The sequence below is a fragment of the Spinacia oleracea genome, chromosome 1, assembly GCF_020520425.1.
Source record: "Spinacia oleracea cultivar Varoflay chromosome 1, BTI_SOV_V1, whole genome shotgun sequence".
In the NCBI taxonomy this organism is placed as follows: Eukaryota; Viridiplantae; Streptophyta; class Magnoliopsida; order Caryophyllales; family Amaranthaceae; genus Spinacia; species Spinacia oleracea.
The window spans coordinates 91,375,695-91,397,829 of NC_079487.1; the positions used below are offsets into that span (position 1 = coordinate 91,375,695).

The following is a 22,135-nucleotide window of genomic DNA, read 5'->3' on the forward strand; positions in this document are numbered from 1 at the left end:
GATTTCTGAATGTTCTCAGTAAACATGATACTTTCTTTGAGATTGTGAAGATGTAGTGTTTAATAAATAAGCACGGAAATCCCTTGTTGAATATCTGGTACAAATTGAAAGATCTTTAAGGCACTTTAAAATTCATTAATACTCAATATTTTAAGTCTACTTTCCAGAGAGTAGAAAATTCTAGACAAGAGCTTCAGAACATTCAACATCAAATGAAACCTGATCAATTCAACCTTGACTTGATCTATGTAGAGAGAAATATGCTTGCAGAGTTAGAGAAGTGGAGCAATATTGAGGAGAAAATTTGGAAGCAGAAGTCTAATGATTGGATCCAACTTGGTGATCTAAACACCAAATTTTTATGCCTTTTCTAAAGAAGGGAAAGCCAAAATTCTGTTAATTTGCTAGTTAGAGAGGATGGTACTAGAACTCAAACTCATCAACTCATAAAAGAGGAGGTCAAATCTTTGTACGAGAAATTAATATGGAGTGCAGCTGTTGCTATTCCTATGCTTGATAGAGAAATTGTGAGAAAAGGGCCTATTCTGAATTGTCAACAACAATTACAATTTTGCCCTCATTTCTCGGCCAAAGATATTACAAATGCGCTCTTTATTATGGATTCCATGAAGGCTCCAGGTATGAATGGATTTAATGTCCACTTTTTCAAAAGTACTTGGAATATTATTGGACATAGTGTAATCAATGATGCTCATAAATTCTTTAGTATTGGTTTCCTGCCTGATACTATTAATTGCACTTATGTTACTCTTCTCCCTAAACTTCCAAATACGTCATCTGTTAAGAATTTTAGACCCATTGCTTGTTGTCCTATTTTATACAAGATAATCTCTAAGACTTTGACTAACAGAATGCAGATCATGTTGTTAGTGAAAATCAATCGGCCTTTATAAAAGGGAGAGTCATTTTCGATAACATCATTCTTAGTCATGAGTTGATTAAGAGATTAAGGGTTATGGTAGGAAGGGTATCTCTCCTAGATGTAGGTTGAAAATTAACCTCCAAAAATCTTACGATTCTATTGAGTGGCCATTTCTCAAGTTCTTGATGTTAGAGATGGGATTTCCTTTTCAGTTTGCCAATTGGATTTGGGCTTGTTTGACGACAGTTTCATATTCTTTCAATGTCAACGGAAATATGAATGTACCTTTTAAGGCTAAGAAAGGACTCCGACAGGGGGACCCTATTTCACCTTATTTGTTTGTGTTATGCATAGAGTATCTTAACATATGCTTATTGAGCTTAAAGAACAACCCCGACTTTAAGTTTCACCCACGATGAAAAATACTTAATTTGGTTCATGTTTGCTTTGCCGATGATTTACTTCTTTTCTCTAGAGGTGATTTAAGCTCTATATGGCAAGTGTTTGTCTCTTTTGATCATTTCTCTAGTGTCTCTAGGTTGAAAGAAAATTAAGCTAAGACCTCAATTTACTTTGGGGGTGTGTCTTCAGAGATCCGGGGTACTATTATTTCTAAATTCAACTTAATTAAAGGTGAGTTACCTTAAGTATCTTGGAGTTCCATTATCATCCAAGAAACTGACAGTTATGCAGTGAGAACGTTGATCAAGAATGTTATTTCTAGAATTGAAAATTGGTCCTCTAAGCTTCTTTCTTATTCTGGGAGGCTTCAACTCATAATTAAAGTATGTATTGTTTAGTATTTAGACTTACTAGTGTCATGTTTTTATCCTTCCTCAAAAAGTATTGAAACTCATTCAGACTACTTGTCTTTCTGTGGACAGGTAAAATTGTTGTCTCGAGAAGGGATCTAGTAGCTTGGGAGTATCTTTATCTTCCTAAACAGCCGAGGGTTGGAACATCACTTGTGTGAAGAGTTGGAATAGAGCTGCCATTTGCAAGCTTCTTTTGAACTTATCCCAAACGAAGGATAAAGTTTGGGTTAGATGGGTACATGAATATTACATCAAAGGCAAAAATGTAACTTCTATGGAAGCTCCTTCTAAGATAAAAGGTTTCTTTTATTAAGAAAGCTCTTATTTTACGGAAGATGTCTCTTATTTGTGATTCTTTTGGCCGATTTTGAGGTAGTGCCAGGTCAAGCTTCATGGGTTATCAAAAAATCTTCAATGATGCAAGTACCTTGGAGACCTTTCTTCTGGTCTTCCTTGTTTGCATAAGCCTAGGTTCTCTACTAGGACAATTTTTACAATGATATGGGAGGAGATACAATTAAAGTTCCCTAGAAGAAAATGATTTGTAATACTCCTGCTCCTCCAAGGTGTGTTTTTGTCACATGGTTAGCCATACTCTCTAGATTATCAACTTGTGATAACATACTTGATTTTGGTATTGTTTGTAACCATCAGTGCGTTTTATGTGAAAAGGAGAATGAAACAATGGGTCATCTCTTTTTCTCCTGTGAGTTTTCTTCTATTGTATGGAATACTATCTTAAGATGGCTTGTTTGTATAGGGTATCTGGTGATTGGTGTACTGAGCTACATATTATGTAGGTTGGTTTTAAAAGCAATTGTGGCTTCCATCAAGTGTACAAAATGGCTTTATGCATTGTTGTTTACATGGTATGGAGAGAAAGGCAACCTCGAAGATTCCAACACTTACATCAAGATGCCAAGACGTTATTAAGCACATTCAAGTTCTCGTATGTGCTAAGAGTCTTCAGAAGCAGAAGCTGCAAAAGTGGTGTCCTTTATGAGTTTTTTCCTTTGTTTTTTTTTCTGCCTTAGTATATTGTTTCTGGTGTTGGTTCTGTTTCTGATTGTTTGTACTAACTGTTTGGTTTCAATATATTTCTGCTATTTAACCAAAAAAATCAATAAATTAACAACACTTAATATTGTACTAATTACTTAATTATTTATATTTTTTAATACATATAAATAATCTATAAATGGTTACAATAATACTCTAGTTAATTCTACTCCATAAAGTAATTTATTTTTAATTAATATTTTGTTTATTACGTTATTACGTACTACTCCGTACATAGGGGTGGCAATCAGATCAGGTTGGGTCGGGTTCGTGTTCGGGTTGACTATTTTCGGGTTGACAACCCCCATACCCGAACCTGATCTGTTTAAGAATTCGGGTTGAAAATCTAAACCTGAACCTGATCTGTTGATTATCAGGTCAACCCGAACCTGATCTGTTTTTGACCTGCAAATTTTAAAAATTTTAACACAGACAAAAAAACTTAGGTTGAACCTGCTGTTTTCAGGTTGGGTTGACCCGAACCTGCTGTTTTCAGGTTGAGTTAACCCGAACCTGCTATTTTCGGGTCACCTAAACAATAAATTCTAAATTCTGATCTCAAATACAATTTGAAATTTAGGATTAAAGTTAGCACACCCTAATAGGTTTGCACAAATTATTAATAGTTTTACAGGCCAAATTAAGTTGCCTCAAAGGCACAAATTACAGAAACTTGAATTTAAAACAAGAGCAACATTATAAATTGTTGGAGGAGGATGGCTGATAAGCCTGATGAGCCTCAACCGGTGGCAACTTTGTCAATGGAATCTCATCACTTTCTACATTCACCCTCAAATTTTTGACGGATCCTAAACATTAGCATAAATAAATAAAATATTAGCATAAATAAATTAGAAAAAACCAAAATCGAAAAATCCTAAACAAAATCAATAAAACTCTAAACCCTAAACATACTCGAACAAAGCAAAAATAAAACCGAAAAATAAAAACCATCTGCATAAATCAAATCGAAAAAACACAAAATCGATAAATTCGAAAATATCAGCATATAATCATATATAAAATCGAATAAAACAAAAATAATAGCATGAATTCGCATATAAAATTCAAAAAGATAAAAAAAAATAGCATAAATTAGAGAAATAACAACAAAGGAAATGAAAAAGAGTGAAGAACATTACCGAGTGAATGAAGAGGAACGAAAAATTAACCGTTGAGCAGAGGATGAGAGGAACTGATGAGTGAGGAAGAGAGGAACCGTTTAGTTGTTTTGAGAGAGAGTGTTTGAGGGAGTTAGTGAGGGAGTGAGAGAGTGGTGGCCGGTGGGTAGAAAGTAAGAAATTAGGGTTTAGGTAAATTTACTTTTATATTGTGATCGATTCAAATCTTAGGGTAAAATAAAGTTATTTGGGCTTGGCCCATTATTGTCAATGACCTACCCCGTATTCTTTCTTTGTTCTTTACAAAAGTTTCGTTTTCTTTTACCTAATATTTTATAAAAAAAAATTGTTTTAACTTTTGTCGGGTTATCAGGTTGGGTTGACCCGACCTGATTTTAACCCATTTAAATAATCAGGTTACACAGGTTGATTTTGGGTTGAGATTTTCAACCCAAACCTAACCCACTTAACTTCAGGTCGGGTTCGTGTCGACCCATTTAATTAATCGGGTTGAAAATCTCAACCCAAACCCGCTATTTTCAGGTCGGGTTCGGGTCGGGTTATCAGGTCGGGTCAGCTTTTGCCGGCCGTATCCGTACATAATGCATATTATTTATTTAAAACTGAATAAAAGCCACAAAATGTCCTCAAATGTCAGTTTACATAGCTACAACCACCAACTGATTTTACCAAACATATTTATAAACAATCAATAGTCAAACAACCAAAAAAATTAGCTAACTTAAACACCCAGTAAAACCAGCCAAGTAAAACAACCCACATCCAACAACAAACAACCAATTGTCAAATAGGGCTAAACCCCTTAACAATGGCGTTAAAAAAATTCTTCAACTAATACTCCATTTTCTCTTTCCTCCTTTCCACATTGTTCCCCCTTCACTTACTCACGACCTTTTCCTCCACCCAGGTTCTAGCCATTGCCAGCGTCTACCGCCACCACATGTACCGTGGTGTTGGTGCGGTGGCTGTTGATGCGGGTGTGTCTCCGTTGTCAATCTTGGTCAATTTCTTGATGATTCTACTTTCAATCATTTTATGTATGATTTTATCTTCTAGGGGTGTTAATAATCGAGGAAGTCTTGCTCCATAATGGCTTGTGTCCAATCTGGACACAAGTGGGGGCATTATGGTATTTTCACCGTAAAAAGAGAGAGGCCCACTTGGAAATAACGGACTCCGTTATTCATTGCTGGCAAAAATTTCAGATTTCAAAATTTTTGAATTTGAGGTATTTAATACTCACATTGTCTCTCTCCTCCTTGTTATTCTCTCTCCTCCTTCAAAGCAGTCCTTCTTCCTCGTGCTCCTCCTGCAGTGAAGACGAGCAAGAAATTCAGATTTCGGGAATTTTGGGCAAAAAATTCACACCTCCATTTTCAAGACGAGCTAAAAAATTCACACCTCCATTTTCAAGACGAGCTAGGATTGTTCGTTAATTTGGTGAATTCGTGAAAAGCAATTGCGCTGGAGGAAGAATTATTTGTCATCAAGAGGTAAAACCCTAAAACCCAAATCGAAAATTTAAAAAGTTAATGTATTTAGGCTTATTGGAGGGTTTAGGGTTGTAATCCTAATTGTTAAAGTCGTCTAATTTTAAGAATTTCTGGGTTTCAGTTAGTTAGGGTTTCTGGTTTAATTGCTGCATGTTTTAGTTCGTTTATTAATAATCGTTTTTTAATATTTGTTTAGGGTTTTGTAGGCTGTTGGTGGAATTAGGAGTATGAATAATGGTTGTTTTGTAACTGGGTTTTGATATTTGAACAAATTTGGTATATTTGATGTCGCCTAAATTTTGGAAATTTGTTAAAAATAGTGTTGATAATATGGAGAATAGTACTTAAAATATAGAATTATTTTTAAAAAGGATCATAATTTTATATTGATCCTAAAATGGTACTGAAAGTGTTTGACAGTTTGGTATCGCAAATGAGATTTGGATTGGTAGATTTGTACCAAACTGGGTCTAATTACTGGTCTAATTATGTGTGGATGTTTATATGTGTGCATTTTAAAAGTAATTGCAGTGTGAAGTTTTGGAATGTTGTGAATTTCTTGTGTTTAGTTTACGTTGTTATTGTAGTCATTAAGTTTTATAATTTTTTAGGAAAATGGGTAAACGTAATGCTCCACTTCCAAAGGAGAAAAAAACAGAGGAAGACGTTGTTAAGGGAAAGGGCGTGTCTACAAGGGCAAAAGCACGAACGGTAATTAGTACAAGAATGCTATTGTATTAAATAGAAGAATCCAATTCTAATCCAATTCTATTTTTAATATTCAGACATAAGTAAACTTGTTGTGTTGTGTGTGTAGAGAACAACTGCATGTGGACTAAAGGCAGTGGAAGGTTCTTCCAGTGGAAAGAAGAGAAAAGTCTATGATGCGGAGACTAGTGGAGAGGAGGAGCCACGTACAGAGAGCAACGATGACGAGGACGTCGTTAGTATTCATAACTTAACCACTACTATTAGACCGATGGTTTGTTGAATTGTTAACTACCTATTTCATGGATATCTATTTTGTGATTGAAAATTAATCAGAACAAATGTTTATGATCAATTCTTACATGGTTTTGATTTAGTGGGCATTGTTGTATGCATCTTAGTTGAGTGTAGGTGCTCAGGTGAAGAAATCGGAGACTGTTGTGTCCACCAGGCTGAGGAAAGGCATGCATGAGAATGATAGGATTGAGGTGTTTTCAAAGTTGGTGTCACTGTTAGATGACAGTCGAAGGGATTTAGTTAGAAAAATGGGGTTTGTAGCCCTCCTCACCGTGAAACTGCGCAACCTGTCCCCAGAATTTGCCTACTGGTTAGTGACCAAGGTAGATGGTGCTAATGGGGTGTTTTATGGTGGGGGCGTTATGGAATTCAGCCTGGATCCCATCCAATTTAACTGCGTTTTGGGGCTGCCTATGGGTACTCAGCCTGTACCATCTCTTAATGGAAACCTAGACACACGCAATAGGAATATAGCAGACCATATTGTTAAGATGTATGGGGATAGTGGTGGGGTTTCTGTTCAGAAAGCTTGGGAATTTGCAGTTGGGATGAGGGATGGACAGGGTAAGGCGGTGGCTACTATTGTCCCAATTGTAACAAGAGAGGAGGAATTTGAATTTAGAATAGCCTTTATGATTGTTATACTAGAGCTGGTGTTGTGCCCAAGCACAGACGGGTTTACCTTGGCGGGAAGGTTGTTACCTGCCGCATCGGTAGCACCGGAGTCAAATTCATATGATTGGTGCACATTCTGTTTAGAGTGGCTAAAGATATGGTGCAAAATGTTTGCACATCAGTTTGATCAGCATGGAGTTGTTTCTGGATTGGGGGGCTGCAGCCTATTTTTAACGGTTGGTATAACTGAAAATATTTTTATTTATTGTGTATAATTTTGCAAAGGTCTTATTTGATTCTGAAGCAAGTTGGTTAATGTTGTAGGTGTTCTACCTGGACCACCTGAATGTTGTTCCTAGGCAATGGTGTGTTATGCCGAGGGTGGCTGTGTGGTCCCAATCTGATGTGGATGCCCTGATAGAGGCAGACAAGAAAGCTGGAGGTGACTATGGAAGAACTCAGGTGAGATGGAATACCAAAAATTTCTGTTGTGTTAGTAGTGATTCAGCAGTATAATGATTCATTCATATATGGACTGATGTTTTATTTTGATGTTCCACAACCAGTCTGTTGATGTTGCTTACGGCGAGAGACACCATCCTCGATTGCCAAGAGATATGCGGGGTTCCTACATTGCAAAAGAGGTTTAATCTATTGTTTCTAATCCAATTTGGTTTAATTAGATTATTAGTTGATTAGTTTATAAGTTTCTGGCTTCTGTCCCGCGCGCGCACTAGATATTCTGATTGTGTGATTGAAATTTGTATACAGGTTCTGAATGTTTTAACAAGCCGATTTGAGAGAATCGAGGAGCAAATGCACAACCAAGGAGAGGTTTTAAGAAGTATGAAACTTGATTTGTCAAGAATAGTAGGGGTGAGGGAACAAGATAGTGGGTTGAAGGACACTCAAAGTGGAGGTACAAGTGGTGGTAGTGTGGGTGGTGTGGCTGTTTGCCCTGCTCTCGGAGGTACGCAGACAATGAGGCCGACCACAATTCCTACGGCCACTGCACAGCAGTTTGGAGTTCCGTCGCCGGTGGGTTTTGCACCGGCCTTTGGTTCAGCTCGGGGTTTTGGCACCCGAGGCTTTGGGTTCCCTCCTCCTTCCACTTCAGTCTCTCCAGTTTTGGTGAGTGATCCTATAACCCCTGGTCCTTCTTCTGCGGTTACCTCAGATGTTCTTGGATTTATGGCTCCCTCTTCCTCTGATTGTTCTGTCCCTACGAAATCTATGACCACGCTACAGACTGAAGTACAATCTCCTGCTCAGAAGCCGGTACATTTTCTTACACTACTGTGAATGAACAATCCAAGATATACTTATCTTAGATAATTTTAATGTTGGGTTATATACATATCCAAATTGCACAGGTAATCACCACTGAAATTTTAAAGGGAGTTTCACCTCTTAGGAGCTCCCGGAAGAGTCGTACTGATATGGAGAAGGAATTGGTTGCTTTCATCAAGGAGTGCCAGGGAAATAGCAAGTAAATGTCAAACTTTTTAGTAAATTATGATTATTAATGTATTTGTATTTTGTTAATGTTTACAAGTTTTAACTTGGAATACGACAGTTGATTATCCTTCAATTGATCAATATATGCAGGGATGAAGGACCAGAGTTGATTGAGTTCGATGGTTTATGTCTAAGCAAATATCAGATGTATCGAATGGTAGCAATGGATGAGTATGCGGGGATAGAATACGTCAAAGTGGCTAGTAAGATGTATACTAGCAGGTGGAAGGCAGAATTGGGTGCCGGTAGAGGACGAAGTGTAATGCTTGAACCTGGTTTCGGGGTTAGTTTTCAGACGTATTTCTCATCTATGTTATCATGATCTGATAATTTTTTTGTAAACGTATCTTGAGGTAATTAGTACACCTTCTAATTGTGGCAGGTTAAGGTACAAACAAACGAACCCCCCCAGTCTCTTGTAGCCCCATTCGGTGCCCCCTTTGAAAACCTCGTCATTCGGGAAATGTTTGTGGTATGTGAGATAACATCACATTCTAAATTAAATACATTTGTGATAATTATTGGTAAATTTTTAATTTACCATTTAACTTATCGTATCTATTTTGCAATTCATGCCAGGTTGTAGTACCCGTGTTGCACATGTACTTCACACTTCCACCGCACACACGTTGGTATTGTGTTGCATTATCCATGAAGGATAAGCGGATTTGGGTCCTTGATCCTACATCAGACGAGCCTTTGTCTGAGCACGGTCGTCTGTTTAGCCACATGGTAATGATTGTATCTAAAAACATTTAATAATTATCACATACATTTCATACATATGATTGACTTGTTATTCTTGTAGTTCAAGTACTTGGACACCCTGTTTTACTCTAAAGACGAGTCATGGGTAAAGGATGGACTGAGTGGATGGGGGGTTGACCTTGTTTCTGTCCCACCAAGCGATGAGTAAGTAACCCAACGCAATCGCTTCGCGTAAATATAAGTTGGTTTGTTTATATAAGGATTATATGGTTTGATCACTGTAATGCAGTGTGTCAAGTTGTGTTGTAATGCTAGCATGGATAAAGGACATAGTCCAACGCAACAAAATTTCTCCCACATTCCAACCGGTACGTTCATTTAGTTCCATGTGTTTAGTTGTGTGTGTTCTTGAAAACAATAGTCCTGTAGTAATGCTATCATATTTATTTGCTATCATCATCAGGGTGCAATAGAGGATGCAAGGGTATCACTTGCTGTTGATGACATCTTGTGCGAGTTGAATGTGAGGAGACCTGAGGTGTACGACCTTATTTCTGGGAGGCAAGTCCGTGTGTAGACCGTGTTTACGTGCTTGAACTTAAGTTTTTGGATGTAATTTGGATGTATTTTGGATGTATTTCGGCAACTCTGTTGCATTTGAATTCTGGTACTTAGTTTGGAAGTTTGTGTGGAAGTTAGTTTATGACCAAACATTTGATGTTGTATGTTTATATTTCTACTGTGAACTAAGGGGTCTTTTGTTTTAAAGGAATCAAGGTAGAAATAAGATATTTATGCGCCAATTAAGATCCCTGATTTGTAGTTATGTATGAAATCAATCAGATAAATGAACACAAGTAGTGAAATGCACACAGGTAGTGAAATGCAGGTCAACTTTGGTATACGACATTTGTCAACTTTGGTATATGTCATTTGTCAACTTTGGTATGAGTATGACATTTGCCAACTTGGCTTTGGTACAGTTCATGTAGTCCTAAATTCAAGTTTGGTACAATGCATTTAACCAGAACTTTGACTTTGGTACGTTTTCAAGTCGTAACAGAACTTCGATTTGGTACATTAAATGTAGCCAGAACATCGAATTTGGTACATTAGATGTACCAAGAACTTCGACTTCAAGTAAACCCATTATATTTGCTACACTTTTGGTGGTGATAATAAGATTTTAAAGTTGCCAAACTTCGTACACTTCTTATTTGGTACTACCACTTAGGCAAATAATAAAACACTTGACTTTCATTTGACCCACTTTTGGTGGTGATAATAAGATTTTAAAGTTGCCAAACTTCGTACATATAATAGGCAAATAATAAAACACTTACAAAGAAAAGAGTTAAGTAAACGATAATAAAACCCTTAGATATAAATTATCCGCATAGCAGTAAAGTGAATTTTCCAAAAGCAGCAGTAAACATTTCCACCAAAAAATCCGACACAAATCTTAAACATTAGATAATCCGGCTAATAAACAGTTTCCAAGAGTTACATAATATTACTACGAGAATCATCAGATGCCTTTCAAGTACAGGTGATTGCTGACAATGCTTCATCCTTTGCTTCATTAAATTCCGAGAGAAAGTCTTCCATTAGTAGCGCTTTTCGAGCCACAACAATATTTTCCTACAACGATGAATGAATGGTAATAAGGAGCAATATATATGAGGGCTAAATACAAAGCCACTTACCATTCCATATCTTGATACGATACGAGCGGCCGATGACTTTATCCATCCCAACATTAGTACGCCGCAGCTATGACTGCAAGAAAACTAGTTGTGATTAAACGGGGGAATAAATTTTAAATGACACACAGAATGATTTAAATCCTCTGGTTCACATACTTGTCGGTGTTGTTCATAAGCTCGACTAGTTGTCTTCCCCAACTACCCATTGTGCCTAGTTCCCACTGGGGGTCATGGACATTTAACATCGTGTCGATGGCCGGGATCTGTGATGTAAAGCATTCACATCAACCCCAGAAATTGTAGTTTGTAAATGACAATCATGCCATATTTTTCTCGGCGTAAAAACTTTGGAAGCAAAACATACCATATTTTTCAGAATAGACTTATGCTTCTCTTCGGGGTTGGGGTACATAGTATCCATGAACCATATGGTCTTCTCCTTCAACTCAAATGCAGCACACCACCAATGGTCATCGTCCAATACAGGAACAAAAATCTGATTCCATCATATTACCACAGGAATTATTAGTTATTTGTTTATTCAGAGAACATGTGAAAGGAGAATGTTAAAACTAGGAAAAATACCACACAAATCTGGGATGCAGTTATGTCACGAAGAGGTTGGCCGTGCTTCTTTGCCAGATGTTCAAAAGGATCCTTATTCGTAATTACCCTCATCTGTAATATAAAATGATGTTCAATAAATATATTCTGGTGTAAACCCTAAACACCTAAAACTTAAAAATGTGATTTTAATAATTAAAAATGTGATTTACGAATTCAAACTTAAAAGTGTGATTTAAATAATCAAAAATGTGATTTAAGGCGTAATAATTCAATTCAAGGCGTAATTACCGCAAATGTTGGGTCAAGCATAATTCTCCGACTCTTGCCTTCGTAATCCATTGCCCACTTTTTCATATACATCTCCGAAGCCATCCTTACATAGTCAGCACTGACCCTCGCTCTTGTATGCAAGACCCCATAGCAGTCTCTTTGGGTTGCACTCCTGCCATCGCAGGTAATCATGACTTGTCCTGGACTGCAAAACAGAACTGCTTTAGTTAAGGTATTAAATGAAATGGGATCATATTCTTATAAGTTGATTAACTTACTTAGCCTCGTCTCTCAAATCTTTCCATCTCTTAACGAACGCAGTGATGTCATTAACCGGACCTGTGACCCTTTGGTTTGTACCAGACACGAAATCTCCCGAAAATACTGCTGCAGATGGAATATGAGTTCGGTGTCCTAAACTCCTCCTCCTCCTTGGTCCTCCTCCTCCAGCAGCGGCCTCTTCATTGTCACGCGCATCCTCATTCAACTCCTCATCATTGTCACGCGCATCCTCATTCAACTCCTTACTAGTCAATGGGTCGTCTTGATTCAACTCCTTATTGTTCCCAGGATCATTCTCGTTATTGGCATGATACTCTTCATGACGTTGTGCTAATACGGATTGAAGAGATTCATTTGCAACTTTGCCAATGACATCAGTAACTGATACTTGATGGTGATTGTCAATGTGCAACATATCGTCGACAGCGGCCATCTTCTTGTTGATCTCTTGTTGCTCTGTTTGGGTTCTTTGTGAGGTTGGATTGATTATCCTTGGACTTCCCAGTTGCTCAAGAGACGTGAATGGTTGATTCAAACCAAGATCAAGATCTTGTATATCGTCAGCAAAATGATGAGCCGGAGAATGGATATGGAACTGGTCATGTATGGGAAAGCCAAAGGGTCTTGTGTTGTCCCGTGCCGTTTGCAACTTATCAATCTTCTCCTCCAGCCTCTCTAGGTAAGGTGTGATCAACTTCATAATCTGTACCATATATGGAAGATGACCAAATTTTAGTGTGTATACTCGAACGATTTATACAATGTAAAAATATAAATGCGTAGATGAATTACATACATTATTTACTAGCCTTGTATCCTCGCAATCCTCATCTTCATCTTCCTGCGAGATGGGTGTAATTTTGTCTCTGGCGAGTCGGGGATGTGGTTCCCCATATGCAATGTCCAGTGACTGCCACAATAAACATTAAACATTTCCATAAATAATAACCAATAACCACAATAAGTTTGCTACACATGATTTTAATGTTGTGTTGTGATTCATTGTAAAAGGATCAACTTACTGATAGCTTTCCGTAGTCGTCAGTTTCCTTCTTGTCCAAATCCCTAGCCAGGAAGACATGCTCAGTTGTCCAAACTCCTATCCTTGGAAACTCGTTCCACGACAGAGGAGGCCTGTTCAAATGATCTAGGTAGAATATCTGTTCACCAAAATGTTTAATCAAAAATTATTTAAATAATACGAAAAGTAACATTCACTATGGGGAAAAAAGGTTTGGAAAAGTACCAAGAGGAACAGGGTACAACCACCACATCCCGCCACGAACCCAGCTTTGTCAAACTTCTCAGCAAACTCAGAAGACTTAGTCATAAGCCACTCATGGGCAAACGTACACCAATCATATTCAATTGACATGTCTGCCACAGTACACGCTTGCATCAAGGGCTTAGACATATATGATCCATCAGTCGAAGGACATATGACCAGACCCAAGAGCGCCATCAAGAAAGCAGTACGGAATTCGCTACGGGCCGATTCGGTTTCTAGCTGGGTGACGTTGCCATCTTCATCCTCTTCGACTAACGCATCGATGACTGAACGTAAAGAAACCATTTCCTTTCCCTCCCCATTCACCATTGTGAATTTCCGAGCCACCTTCGCAGCCTTAACAACCAACGCCGGACTATCAACCACGTCGAAGGGAACCTTCTTACCTCCCATTGGGAGATCAAATATGCATTTCCATTGTGTTGGAGACAACGGTAAGACTCTGCCATCACCTGCAACCAAGGTCTGGGCAACTCCATCCACCCTAGTCATTAACCAATAGCAGAACTGTCGCGAGAGTTGGGTCAACTTCAACATTAGCATCCCACCAAAACCCATTTGTTTAACAACTTCAATTCTAGAAGCATCAAACCTTTTGATCAACTTCGAAAATGCATCAACACGGCAAATGACCGCTGGTTGCTGTAAACATGAAAATCGTATGGTCATATAAAAAACATTCCTGTACAACTAGAAATGAATAATGGGACACTTAATTTTAATGAATACAGTTTCATCATTTAGATAAAGTTCACTGACTAACCTTGTTGCGACATTTTTGTAGTTGCGTCGCAACACATAACTCTTCCCTCTTAACTTGTTCCCCGTTTGACAGACCTGACAGACCTTTGGTTCTTCTCACAACGTATTGCTGCTCCTGAATACCAATAACAGATATATTTAGAATTCACCAATCAACAGGGGAACCAATTACAATGACTCACTCCTGCTGCATTGCTTTACCTGTGGCCGTGGCTTTGGGGTAGGAAGTCGTCTCCTTTTCAGACCTTGCTTGGGTAATACTTTCCGAGACACTTGTTGTTTGTATCCCCTCTTAATTGGATGTGTCTCTCGCTCTGGCACTTCATCGTACTCCTCATCAGAATTCTCAACTTCATCATAGTTAGTCTCCTCAGCTTCATAGTCTTCATCACCCTCATCTTGACTTTCGTCTTCGTACGAATCTTCATCTACGACCGCCCTACTTTTTTTCGTTGGCGGTTTATGAATAGGAAGTACACTCAAGTCACTGGTGAAGTACTTACACAGTTCATCATCCCCAAAGTCCTCGAAGGATTTATGTTTTTTGTATTTGGACTTTGAAGTTCCCTCATATTCAATGACATTATTCCCCATTTTTCTCTTCATATGACTATGAACTAGTCCCTTCCTCATGACACTGTGAAAATAATAAATAGGGACACAAAATCAAATACTTATACTCATCTCAAATTACCAACAACAAACACACAAAAACACCAAACATTACGCAAAATGGGTAACTACAAGTACTTTATATGCATCTCAAATCACCAACAACGGACACAAAAAGTACCATACAGTAATCAATTTGACTACAGCACTTCAGTTTTACCAAACCCAATTTAGAAACGAGAAATGTACAACTGGGCCTTTAGAAATAGTTGAGTACAACTACTCAATACTGATGTCAATTCCCCAACAAAGAACGCAAAAACTAACCATACATTACTCAATTTGTAAGAACCCTAATTTAGGAACCCTAATTTATAAACAACATCTTTTGAATTGGGTCTTCTCATAAACTTTACTACAATTACTATGTACTACTGTCAAATCACCATACAACCAACGACAAAAACTCATACAAAATTCAATATGGATTTGTTAATTCTATTTAGGGAACCCTAAATGGAAATTGGGAACAATTGAATTGGGAACAAGTAGTGATTCAAATTTAAATACTGAAATTGTAAAGAAAATTTCGACTTTGATACCTGGGTGGTGGATTTGGTGAACGCCGTCGACAAGGCAAGTCGGAGTGGGGAAGTCGAAGAACTGCGACACTTCAGGAGAGAGAAAATACACAAGTAGAAATGACAGGAGAGAGAAAGGATTTTCCTATAATAATTTTATTTTTAAATTAAAATATGGGTTTAATATTAAGTTATTTGTACTGTCGAATCGACAAGTGTCTTTGTTTTGAATAATAACTTTTTTGAAATTTAAGTGTTAGTCAAATATCCCGCCCATAAAAAAAAACACTATAAGGACAATTTTAAGCCCCAATGGTTGGATCATTTTTTAAGGGCAAAGTACGAACTTGACATATTTGTAAAATTTAACGTACCAAATTCACCAGTATCTATCATATTTATAAAAGTATAAGTACCAAATGACGATAGTATCTAACAAAACTATACAAACGCTAGGTACCATTACAATAAAGGACATAGAGAACAGTACATAGATGTTCACTAAGGGTACCTTATAAAAATAAGTTTCAAGTCCAATAAGTTCGTTCGACATAGAGAACAGTACATAGATAAATTCACTAAGGGTACCTTATAAAAATAAGTTTCAAGTCCAATAAGTTCGTTCAGATAAATTCAGATAAGTTTCAATATGTTTCAATAAGTACCAATAACTTTAGATAAATTCCAATTAGTTCCAATTAATTATTAATAAATAAGTATTAATTATTTATTAGTAATTATTAATTACTTAATCATTACTGATTAAGTACTAATTAATACTTAATAATTAATAATTAATAACAATTATTCACTACATAATTATTTATTATGTATTAATAATTATTTATTACTACCTACATTCCTTAATGTTCTTTACGCTTACTATTTGCACGACTTATTTATTCAATATTCAACGACTTATTTATTATTTTTTAATTATTAATTATTAAATATTATTAATTTATTATTACTTATTATTTACTATTTAAACCTTAATTAATGATTTATAGAAAAGTGCGAAAATGGTGTGGAAACGTGTAAGTTCAGATAAGTTCAGATAAATTCAGGTCAAATAAGTTGAACATAACGCACCCTAATGCTTCGAAACTACTAAGGGTTAAGGGTCAATGTGAAGGAAATAATGCCCAAGTATCCATTTAAGGTTAAGTAGTCTAATAAGTGGTGGTGAACCGTATGCCTAGCTAGAGGCCGGTTGTATTCCAGAAAACGGAAATATGGATCGTATCCTATCAAAGACGTAGATGTTGCCGGAAACGGAAACATGGTACGTATCAGATAATATTTTTGAAAATTGAAATATTGCCGGAGTCCTCGGAAATATTTCCGGAAATTGAAATTTATTCAGAAATAGAAATATATTGTCAAAATCGGATACATTACAAATTTGTTCGAAAACGGAAATGAATTGGGAATTATTAAATATTCTCCCAATCAATCGGAAATGAATTCCCGCATCACCAACCGAATTGCTTACAAAAGAAAATCGATATAGATCAGTTGTCATTTGTACATATCGGTTATAGGTAATTACTTTAGGGTTTGAGGGTTTAGGGTTAGGGTTAGGTATTTCATTTGTACATGTCGGTTCTACACATTAAACGTATTTTTTCAAAAACAGGTTCAAAAAAATGGAAGGGCATAGATTTAATACAACAAAATTAAGTATGGATTACTGCACACTAATTAGGGACTTTTAAAAATTAAGTATGGATTAGGGACTTTTAAAAATTGGTACCCTAGTTATTCAAATACAGCCCACGCATGTTGAATTTGTTACATTTGTTGTACCAAATTAGGGTATCTTTGTTAAAGATTTTGGAATTTTTGTACCAAATTGGGTTATGTGTGCTGTATTTGGTACAGTATTTGTACCAAATTAGGTTTATTAGTACTTTTTAAGTCTTGAAGAATGACAGTAAGGATCGCTAAGTTGTGGTAATAACAACACATAAATATAGATTCTATCCCATTCAAACACATACACAGAAACACATACATATAGATCATTCAAATATCTGAAATGAACAACAACACATAAACAATTTCATTGTTAAACCTATTTTCCTCTTCATAGTTTTGACTTCGAAAATCACTTATCCCACCCAAGAGAATTTCGGCATAAAAGATCATCAACATTGTCAAGTCCAAGTCCATCATCACCAACATCACCAACAATGTCAAGTCCATCATCTCCTCCAACTATGCTGGTGAAATACCCAACTGACCCATCTTGAGATAACATCTCAATACCCCCAGCAGAAGTGTGTGTCAACTCAACATCATCAGCGCCCTGAATAAGAATAAGTCAAATCAAAGTTAATGGTTTGGACATATGAACTGCAACGAAACAAGTACTGTAAATACATTTGTAATACCTGCGTGGGAGGTTCCTGTGAGCAACCAGCAACATCATTTGTTTTGCTTCTCCTTCTCCTTATGGGTGTTTTCTTTTTTGGCTCAACACAAGAACGGTGCCTACAACTTGGTGTCCTATGTGGTTTATTTCTTGCCACATGATCATTCACCTTGACGTTATCAGGAGGTGTTGCACATTTGTTTCGTTTGTTCACAGACTTAGGGGTACTTTTGGTGGTCCTCTTGTTTTTGGTTTGACTGCACCCATTGGTAACAGATTTTGGAGTAGTTGCCCTCTTCTTGTTGGTTTGAGACAAACCAGGAGTACCAACATCATCCTGTGTCTCATCAGCATCCATATCTTCCACACCAATCAACTGTTGATCCAACCGCTTCTCCAACACCTTCAATGTATCCATCACAATTTTAATGCACTCGGGATTCGTTGACGCCTTCAAACTGATTGGCTCGTATGCTAGCATTAATTTATCATGCTTCATGACATCTTCGGTCTTACTTGGATCATGGTACACCACCTTCACGCGCGAGTGCTTCCTTGACACATCTTTCCTCCATCTACGAAGAATATAAACATCTGGGACATCTTGAGTGTCATGCATGTCATACACTTTTATAATGTGCCTGCAAAGTATACCGTCACTTTCAAACAGCTTGCATTCGCACTCCGCCAATTTAGTCTCCAAATTGAACTGCACAATATAATTCCGCCTGTACTTTGTTGAAAATTCCTTGCGGGTTTCCTTACACAACACCCACACTCTGTCCTCCAGCTTATGATGTGCAACTTCAGCTGACACCATAGTAGTCTCAAGAGAAGTAAGGTACAGTACACGATTGCACTGCTCTTGAACCTCGAGGAATTTTGCATCTGTGTACACCTTTCTAAAGGCTCTCTCAACACTAAATTGGGTGGCCAACGGGCGAACTGCCCTTTGGTCAGCTGCATCAGCCTGTTGCTCATCGTTAGCTCTAGATTCCACTGCTTTAATATAAAATGGAGCAAACTCAAACAATCGTGTGTGCTTATCAACGAACCCATCAAAGAACCTGTTTATGCTTTCGGATCTTTGAGTGCTCTTCATTCCAGCCCAAAACATCCCGTTCATAAATGCAGGCACCCACATTTCCCTTCCATGGTATAATCCTGAAATAGTAGCAAAAGGAAATCAACATAAACAAGTCTTGAACATCTTAAGGTCTGTTTTTTCTGCAGGAAAATGTGTGTCTACATGAAAATGTACCATATGGTTTTTTAATTAATGTACCATATATCAAATAATGAAATGTATAATTATGGAATTACCTGCAAGCCAAATCTCACCCTCCAGTTTATACTTCTTGATTACATCAGTCCATTGCACTTCAAATTCATTCTTGGTAAGGCTGTTGTAAATCACATTATGAAGCTCAACTTTGAACAGCTCATAGTCATTGTATTTTCCAAGTTTGTGACTGAACTTGGTAAGTATGTGCCACAAGCACCATCGATGTCGGACATCAGGCATTACTTCTCGTAGGGCCTTCCTCATGGCAGCGTCTTGGTCAGTAAGAAAACCAATGGGTTTTTTGTTAGACATACATGACAACCACTCGGTAAATAACCATTCAAAGGTCTCTGAATCTTCATGGGATAACAATGCACACCCAAGCAGAATGGTTTGACCATGGTGATTAACCCCAACAAAGTTAGAAAATGGCAAGTCATACTCGTTTGTTAAGTAGGTGGAGTCAAACACTACAACATCTCCAAACTCTTCGTAAGCAGCTCTACTCCTAGCATCTACCCACATCACATCCTTTAAGATGTTATCCTCACCCACCCTATGCTTGTGAAAGAAATTTTCATTGTCAGTAGACATCGCTTTAAAGTACTTCCACATTGCATTCCAATCTCCCTCCTTCATCTTTTCTGCCTTATCCCTAGCAATGATGTTTTGAAGATCTTTTTTGGTGAATGTCACGTTCTCAACTCCATTCCTCTCGCTAGCTAGACAGTTAAATATCTGAGGAACGTTAGCACCCGAGTTGTAGTCATTAAACAACTTCCTCTTTACAAGAGAGGTGATGTCTTCCTGTCGATACCTAGGAACATACCTAGATTTCCTCGGTGTTGGACAATGGTTCTTATGCTCATTAACTGCCCTTTTAACCACCCATTCCCCATCCTTGGTCCTGTTGCAATACATTAGAACAGGGCAATCACATTTCTTTGACCTTTTGGTGCCAAGCTCATCCCTAGTTGAGTAAACCCTTTTCCCCTCAACCCGACGCCTATACACTGCACGACCATAACATTCACACTTCCACAAGTATCCCCTCAGTTCCTTAGATTTTGCCCCCCCCTTTTGCACATACGACCCTGCAGCACGGAGTATGCCAAATCCTTGTTGTCTCCCATACCTTTTGTAGTACGTATCCACTTCTTCCCAACTCTGGAATACCATCCCAACAAATGGAGGACTCACTACATCATCATCGGCTCCATTTTCTTCTTCATCATCCGTAATGTGTACTTCCTCAATTACATCCTCAATTACATCCTCATTATCATTCCCAACAAATTCAACCATATTTCTGCAACATTTTACATTTCAATTAAGTAAAAACCCCTTTCAAAACCCTAACCCTAACAAATATTATTTCAGTACCTAAAAATCATTATCCATTCTCAAGGCTTATACATTCCCACTTATTTAATTATCAATACAGATTATTATAATTCACACTTAATTAATAATCATGCCTCAATTCTTACAAATTACCAATAATTTGTTTTGCTCATAATTTGTTTTGCTCAATTACAAAACTTAATTGCAATTTATCAATAACTGATTACCCTAATTCATTAATTGAATATGCAAAATTCATATATTGATTTACATAATTAAGACAAGCACATACCTTAAACTTGCTCAATGATGTGCGACCAACTGTTGATTTTTGTAGGAATACCAAATTCAACTCTGCTTTCTTTATCTCTCCTAAAACAATAAACCCCTAAAATTCTTTTTACACTGTACTTTCTATTTTCCCGCCCTTCTATTTCCATAATTTCCCCCCTTTTTTTGGGATATTTTGGCAGGCCAATAACGTGTCGGAATAAGGGGAACCAATCTCCTCTGACAAATAGGACCTTGAAAAGGTAAAAAATATTCTCAAGATTTCGTATTATCTTATTGACTTTCTTCGTAAAATTATTATGGTACATAATACGTACCAAATATAAATTTTTTTGAATATAGTATTATTTTAATACCAAATATAGTTCATTTCACATTTGGTATAAATAAAATACCTGAATTTATGTCGGGTCGTAAATTTGGTACATATATCATACCGTTCCCTAAAATCTGGTATGGAATGGTACAACTGAAGTACCAACCTAAGTTTTTAGTATCATATGTTAACTTCTTTGTTACATATCTAAAGTATGGTACATATATAGTACCAATATCTATATTGGTACACATACAGTATATTCTTTTTTTTACCAGTTAATCAATGGTACTTGTTACGTCCAAATGTAGTATATTTTGTCTTTCATAAATCGATACATTTCCATTTATGAATACATTTTCATCTTCAAGTTAATACTCTTTGAATTTCGACTTTAATTTCAATGAAGAACCAAACTTCAAATACATTTTCAATCAGTTGAAAATTGGGAGTATTGGGGTTCTCTATAAGTTGGCACCATCCCTTATCTCCATCTCCCCTTATCTTTCTCTCTGATTTTGTTCTGGTTTCTTTCTCTCTCCTGTTGAAGCAGCAGAGGAACGCTTTCCTTCGAAGGAATTTCGTGGAAATATTTCCCTCCAACTTTTCGCGAAAATCTTTCCTGCAATTTGGCGAAATTTTCCCACCATGTTTTCCCCCCTCAAATTTCAGCACATCCCGTTCCCCGTTACGGTGCAAAAGTACCATTCCAGCTCATTTTGGACACTTCTCCTTTAAATTTTAAGCAGTTTATATTTTTATAATGGTACTTGTGTCCATTTTGGACGCAAGCCATTATGGGCTGAGAAACCCTCGTTAATAATCCTGATTTAAAGAAATTTGGTGTTGTTAAGGGTTAGTTTGTTTTGGATTGGAATTATTTTCATGTTGTTTTGAACTCATCAACTAAGGAGATTAGGTGGTTTGATGGTCCTAAAAAGAATTTGGATTTTGATTTACTGAGTTTGCAATTGAATTGTATACAGAAATTGGATAATGGGGATCATGGACTAAGGAGCGTTGAGCAGAGCGTTAATTTTGGAGGGTTTTTTTTATTATTATTTCCTTTATTTATTTTTCTTTTTTTGGATGTAATTGCAAAGGAATATTTTTTAAAAAAATATTGTTGCAATGGTTATTAGTGAGTTACGGTGTGGTTAAGTCAGCAGAAAGTTAGTTGAGGTTCCAAAAAGGTGACAATAAAAAGTATAAGTCT

At 37.0% G+C, this 22,135-nt stretch overlaps 3 protein-coding genes and 1 long non-coding RNA gene across 4 annotated transcripts; 1 reads left to right on the plus strand and 3 right to left on the minus strand.

Annotated features, from left to right (window-relative positions):
- Positions 1 to 3,315: 3,315 nt before the first annotated feature.
- LOC130467580 (uncharacterized) lies at positions 3,316 to 4,126 on the minus strand. The gene is made up of 2 exons (XR_008927371.1): positions 3,900 to 4,126; positions 3,316 to 3,566 (listed from the first exon to the last, which is right to left on the minus strand). It is a non-coding gene; the product is annotated as an uncharacterized lncRNA (long non-coding RNA).
- A 1,249-nt stretch (positions 4,127 to 5,375) lies between these two features.
- On the plus strand, positions 5,376 to 10,006 carry LOC110783835 (uncharacterized). The gene is made up of 13 exons (XM_056836128.1): positions 5,376 to 5,392; positions 6,210 to 6,374; positions 6,502 to 7,248; positions 7,337 to 7,474; positions 7,579 to 7,656; positions 7,784 to 8,290; positions 8,386 to 8,501; positions 8,621 to 8,813; positions 8,913 to 9,002; positions 9,110 to 9,262; positions 9,339 to 9,442; positions 9,528 to 9,606; positions 9,702 to 10,006. Exons 2-13 carry the CDS (start codon positions 6,372 to 6,374, stop codon positions 9,813 to 9,815), a joined length of 2,322 nt encoding a protein of 773 aa, XP_056692106.1. The 5' UTR covers positions 5,376 to 5,392; positions 6,210 to 6,371; the 3' UTR covers positions 9,816 to 10,006.
- Positions 10,007 to 10,698: 692 nt separating this feature from the next.
- On the minus strand, positions 10,699 to 14,707 carry LOC130465511 (uncharacterized). The gene is made up of 12 exons (XM_056834300.1): positions 14,315 to 14,707; positions 14,115 to 14,228; positions 13,310 to 13,993; positions 13,086 to 13,223; positions 12,860 to 12,973; positions 12,060 to 12,766; positions 11,800 to 11,986; positions 11,530 to 11,622; positions 11,309 to 11,440; positions 11,101 to 11,207; positions 10,945 to 11,017; positions 10,699 to 10,879 (listed from the first exon to the last, which is right to left on the minus strand). Exons 1-12 carry the CDS (start codon positions 14,705 to 14,707, stop codon positions 10,778 to 10,780), a joined length of 2,844 nt encoding a protein of 947 aa, XP_056690278.1. The 3' UTR covers positions 10,699 to 10,777.
- Positions 14,708 to 17,416: 2,709 nt separating this feature from the next.
- LOC130465512 (protein FAR1-RELATED SEQUENCE 5-like) lies at positions 17,417 to 20,273 on the minus strand. Its single transcript, XM_056834301.1, has 3 exons — positions 19,007 to 20,273; positions 17,703 to 18,847; positions 17,417 to 17,617 (listed from the first exon to the last, which is right to left on the minus strand). The coding sequence occupies exons 1-3, from the start codon at positions 20,271 to 20,273 to the stop codon at positions 17,417 to 17,419; spliced, it is 2,613 nt and encodes an 870-aa protein (XP_056690279.1).
- Between the last annotated feature and the right edge of the window lie 1,862 nt (positions 20,274 to 22,135).

Coding starts and splice junctions, on each gene's coding strand:
- LOC110783835 (XM_056836128.1), top strand. Junction 9,443..9,527: donor TCTGTCCCACCAAGCGATGA/GTAAGTAACCCA, acceptor ACTGTAATGCAG/TGTGTCAAGTTGTGTTGTAA. Junction 9,607..9,701: donor TTTCTCCCACATTCCAACCG/GTACGTTCATTT, acceptor TATCATCATCAG/GGTGCAATAGAGGATGCAAG.
- LOC130465511 (XM_056834300.1), bottom strand. CDS start 14,707: ATGGGGAATAATGTCATTGAATATGAGGGAACTTCAAAGTCCAAATAC. Junction 11,623..11,799: donor TGCTTGACCCAACATTTGCG/GTAATTACGCCT, acceptor TTTATATTACAG/ATGAGGGTAATTACGAATAA. Junction 11,018..11,100: donor CTTATGAACAACACCGACAA/GTATGTGAACCA, acceptor GTTTTCTTGCAG/TCATAGCTGCGGCGTACTAA.
- LOC130465512 (XM_056834301.1), bottom strand. CDS start 20,273: ATGGTTGAATTTGTTGGGAATGATAATGAGGATGTAATTGAGGATGTA. Junction 18,848..19,006: donor GGGTGAGATTTGGCTTGCAG/GTAATTCCATAA, acceptor CTACTATTTCAG/GATTATACCATGGAAGGGAA. Junction 17,618..17,702: donor CACAGGAACCTCCCACGCAG/GTATTACAAATG, acceptor ATTCTTATTCAG/GGCGCTGATGATGTTGAGTT.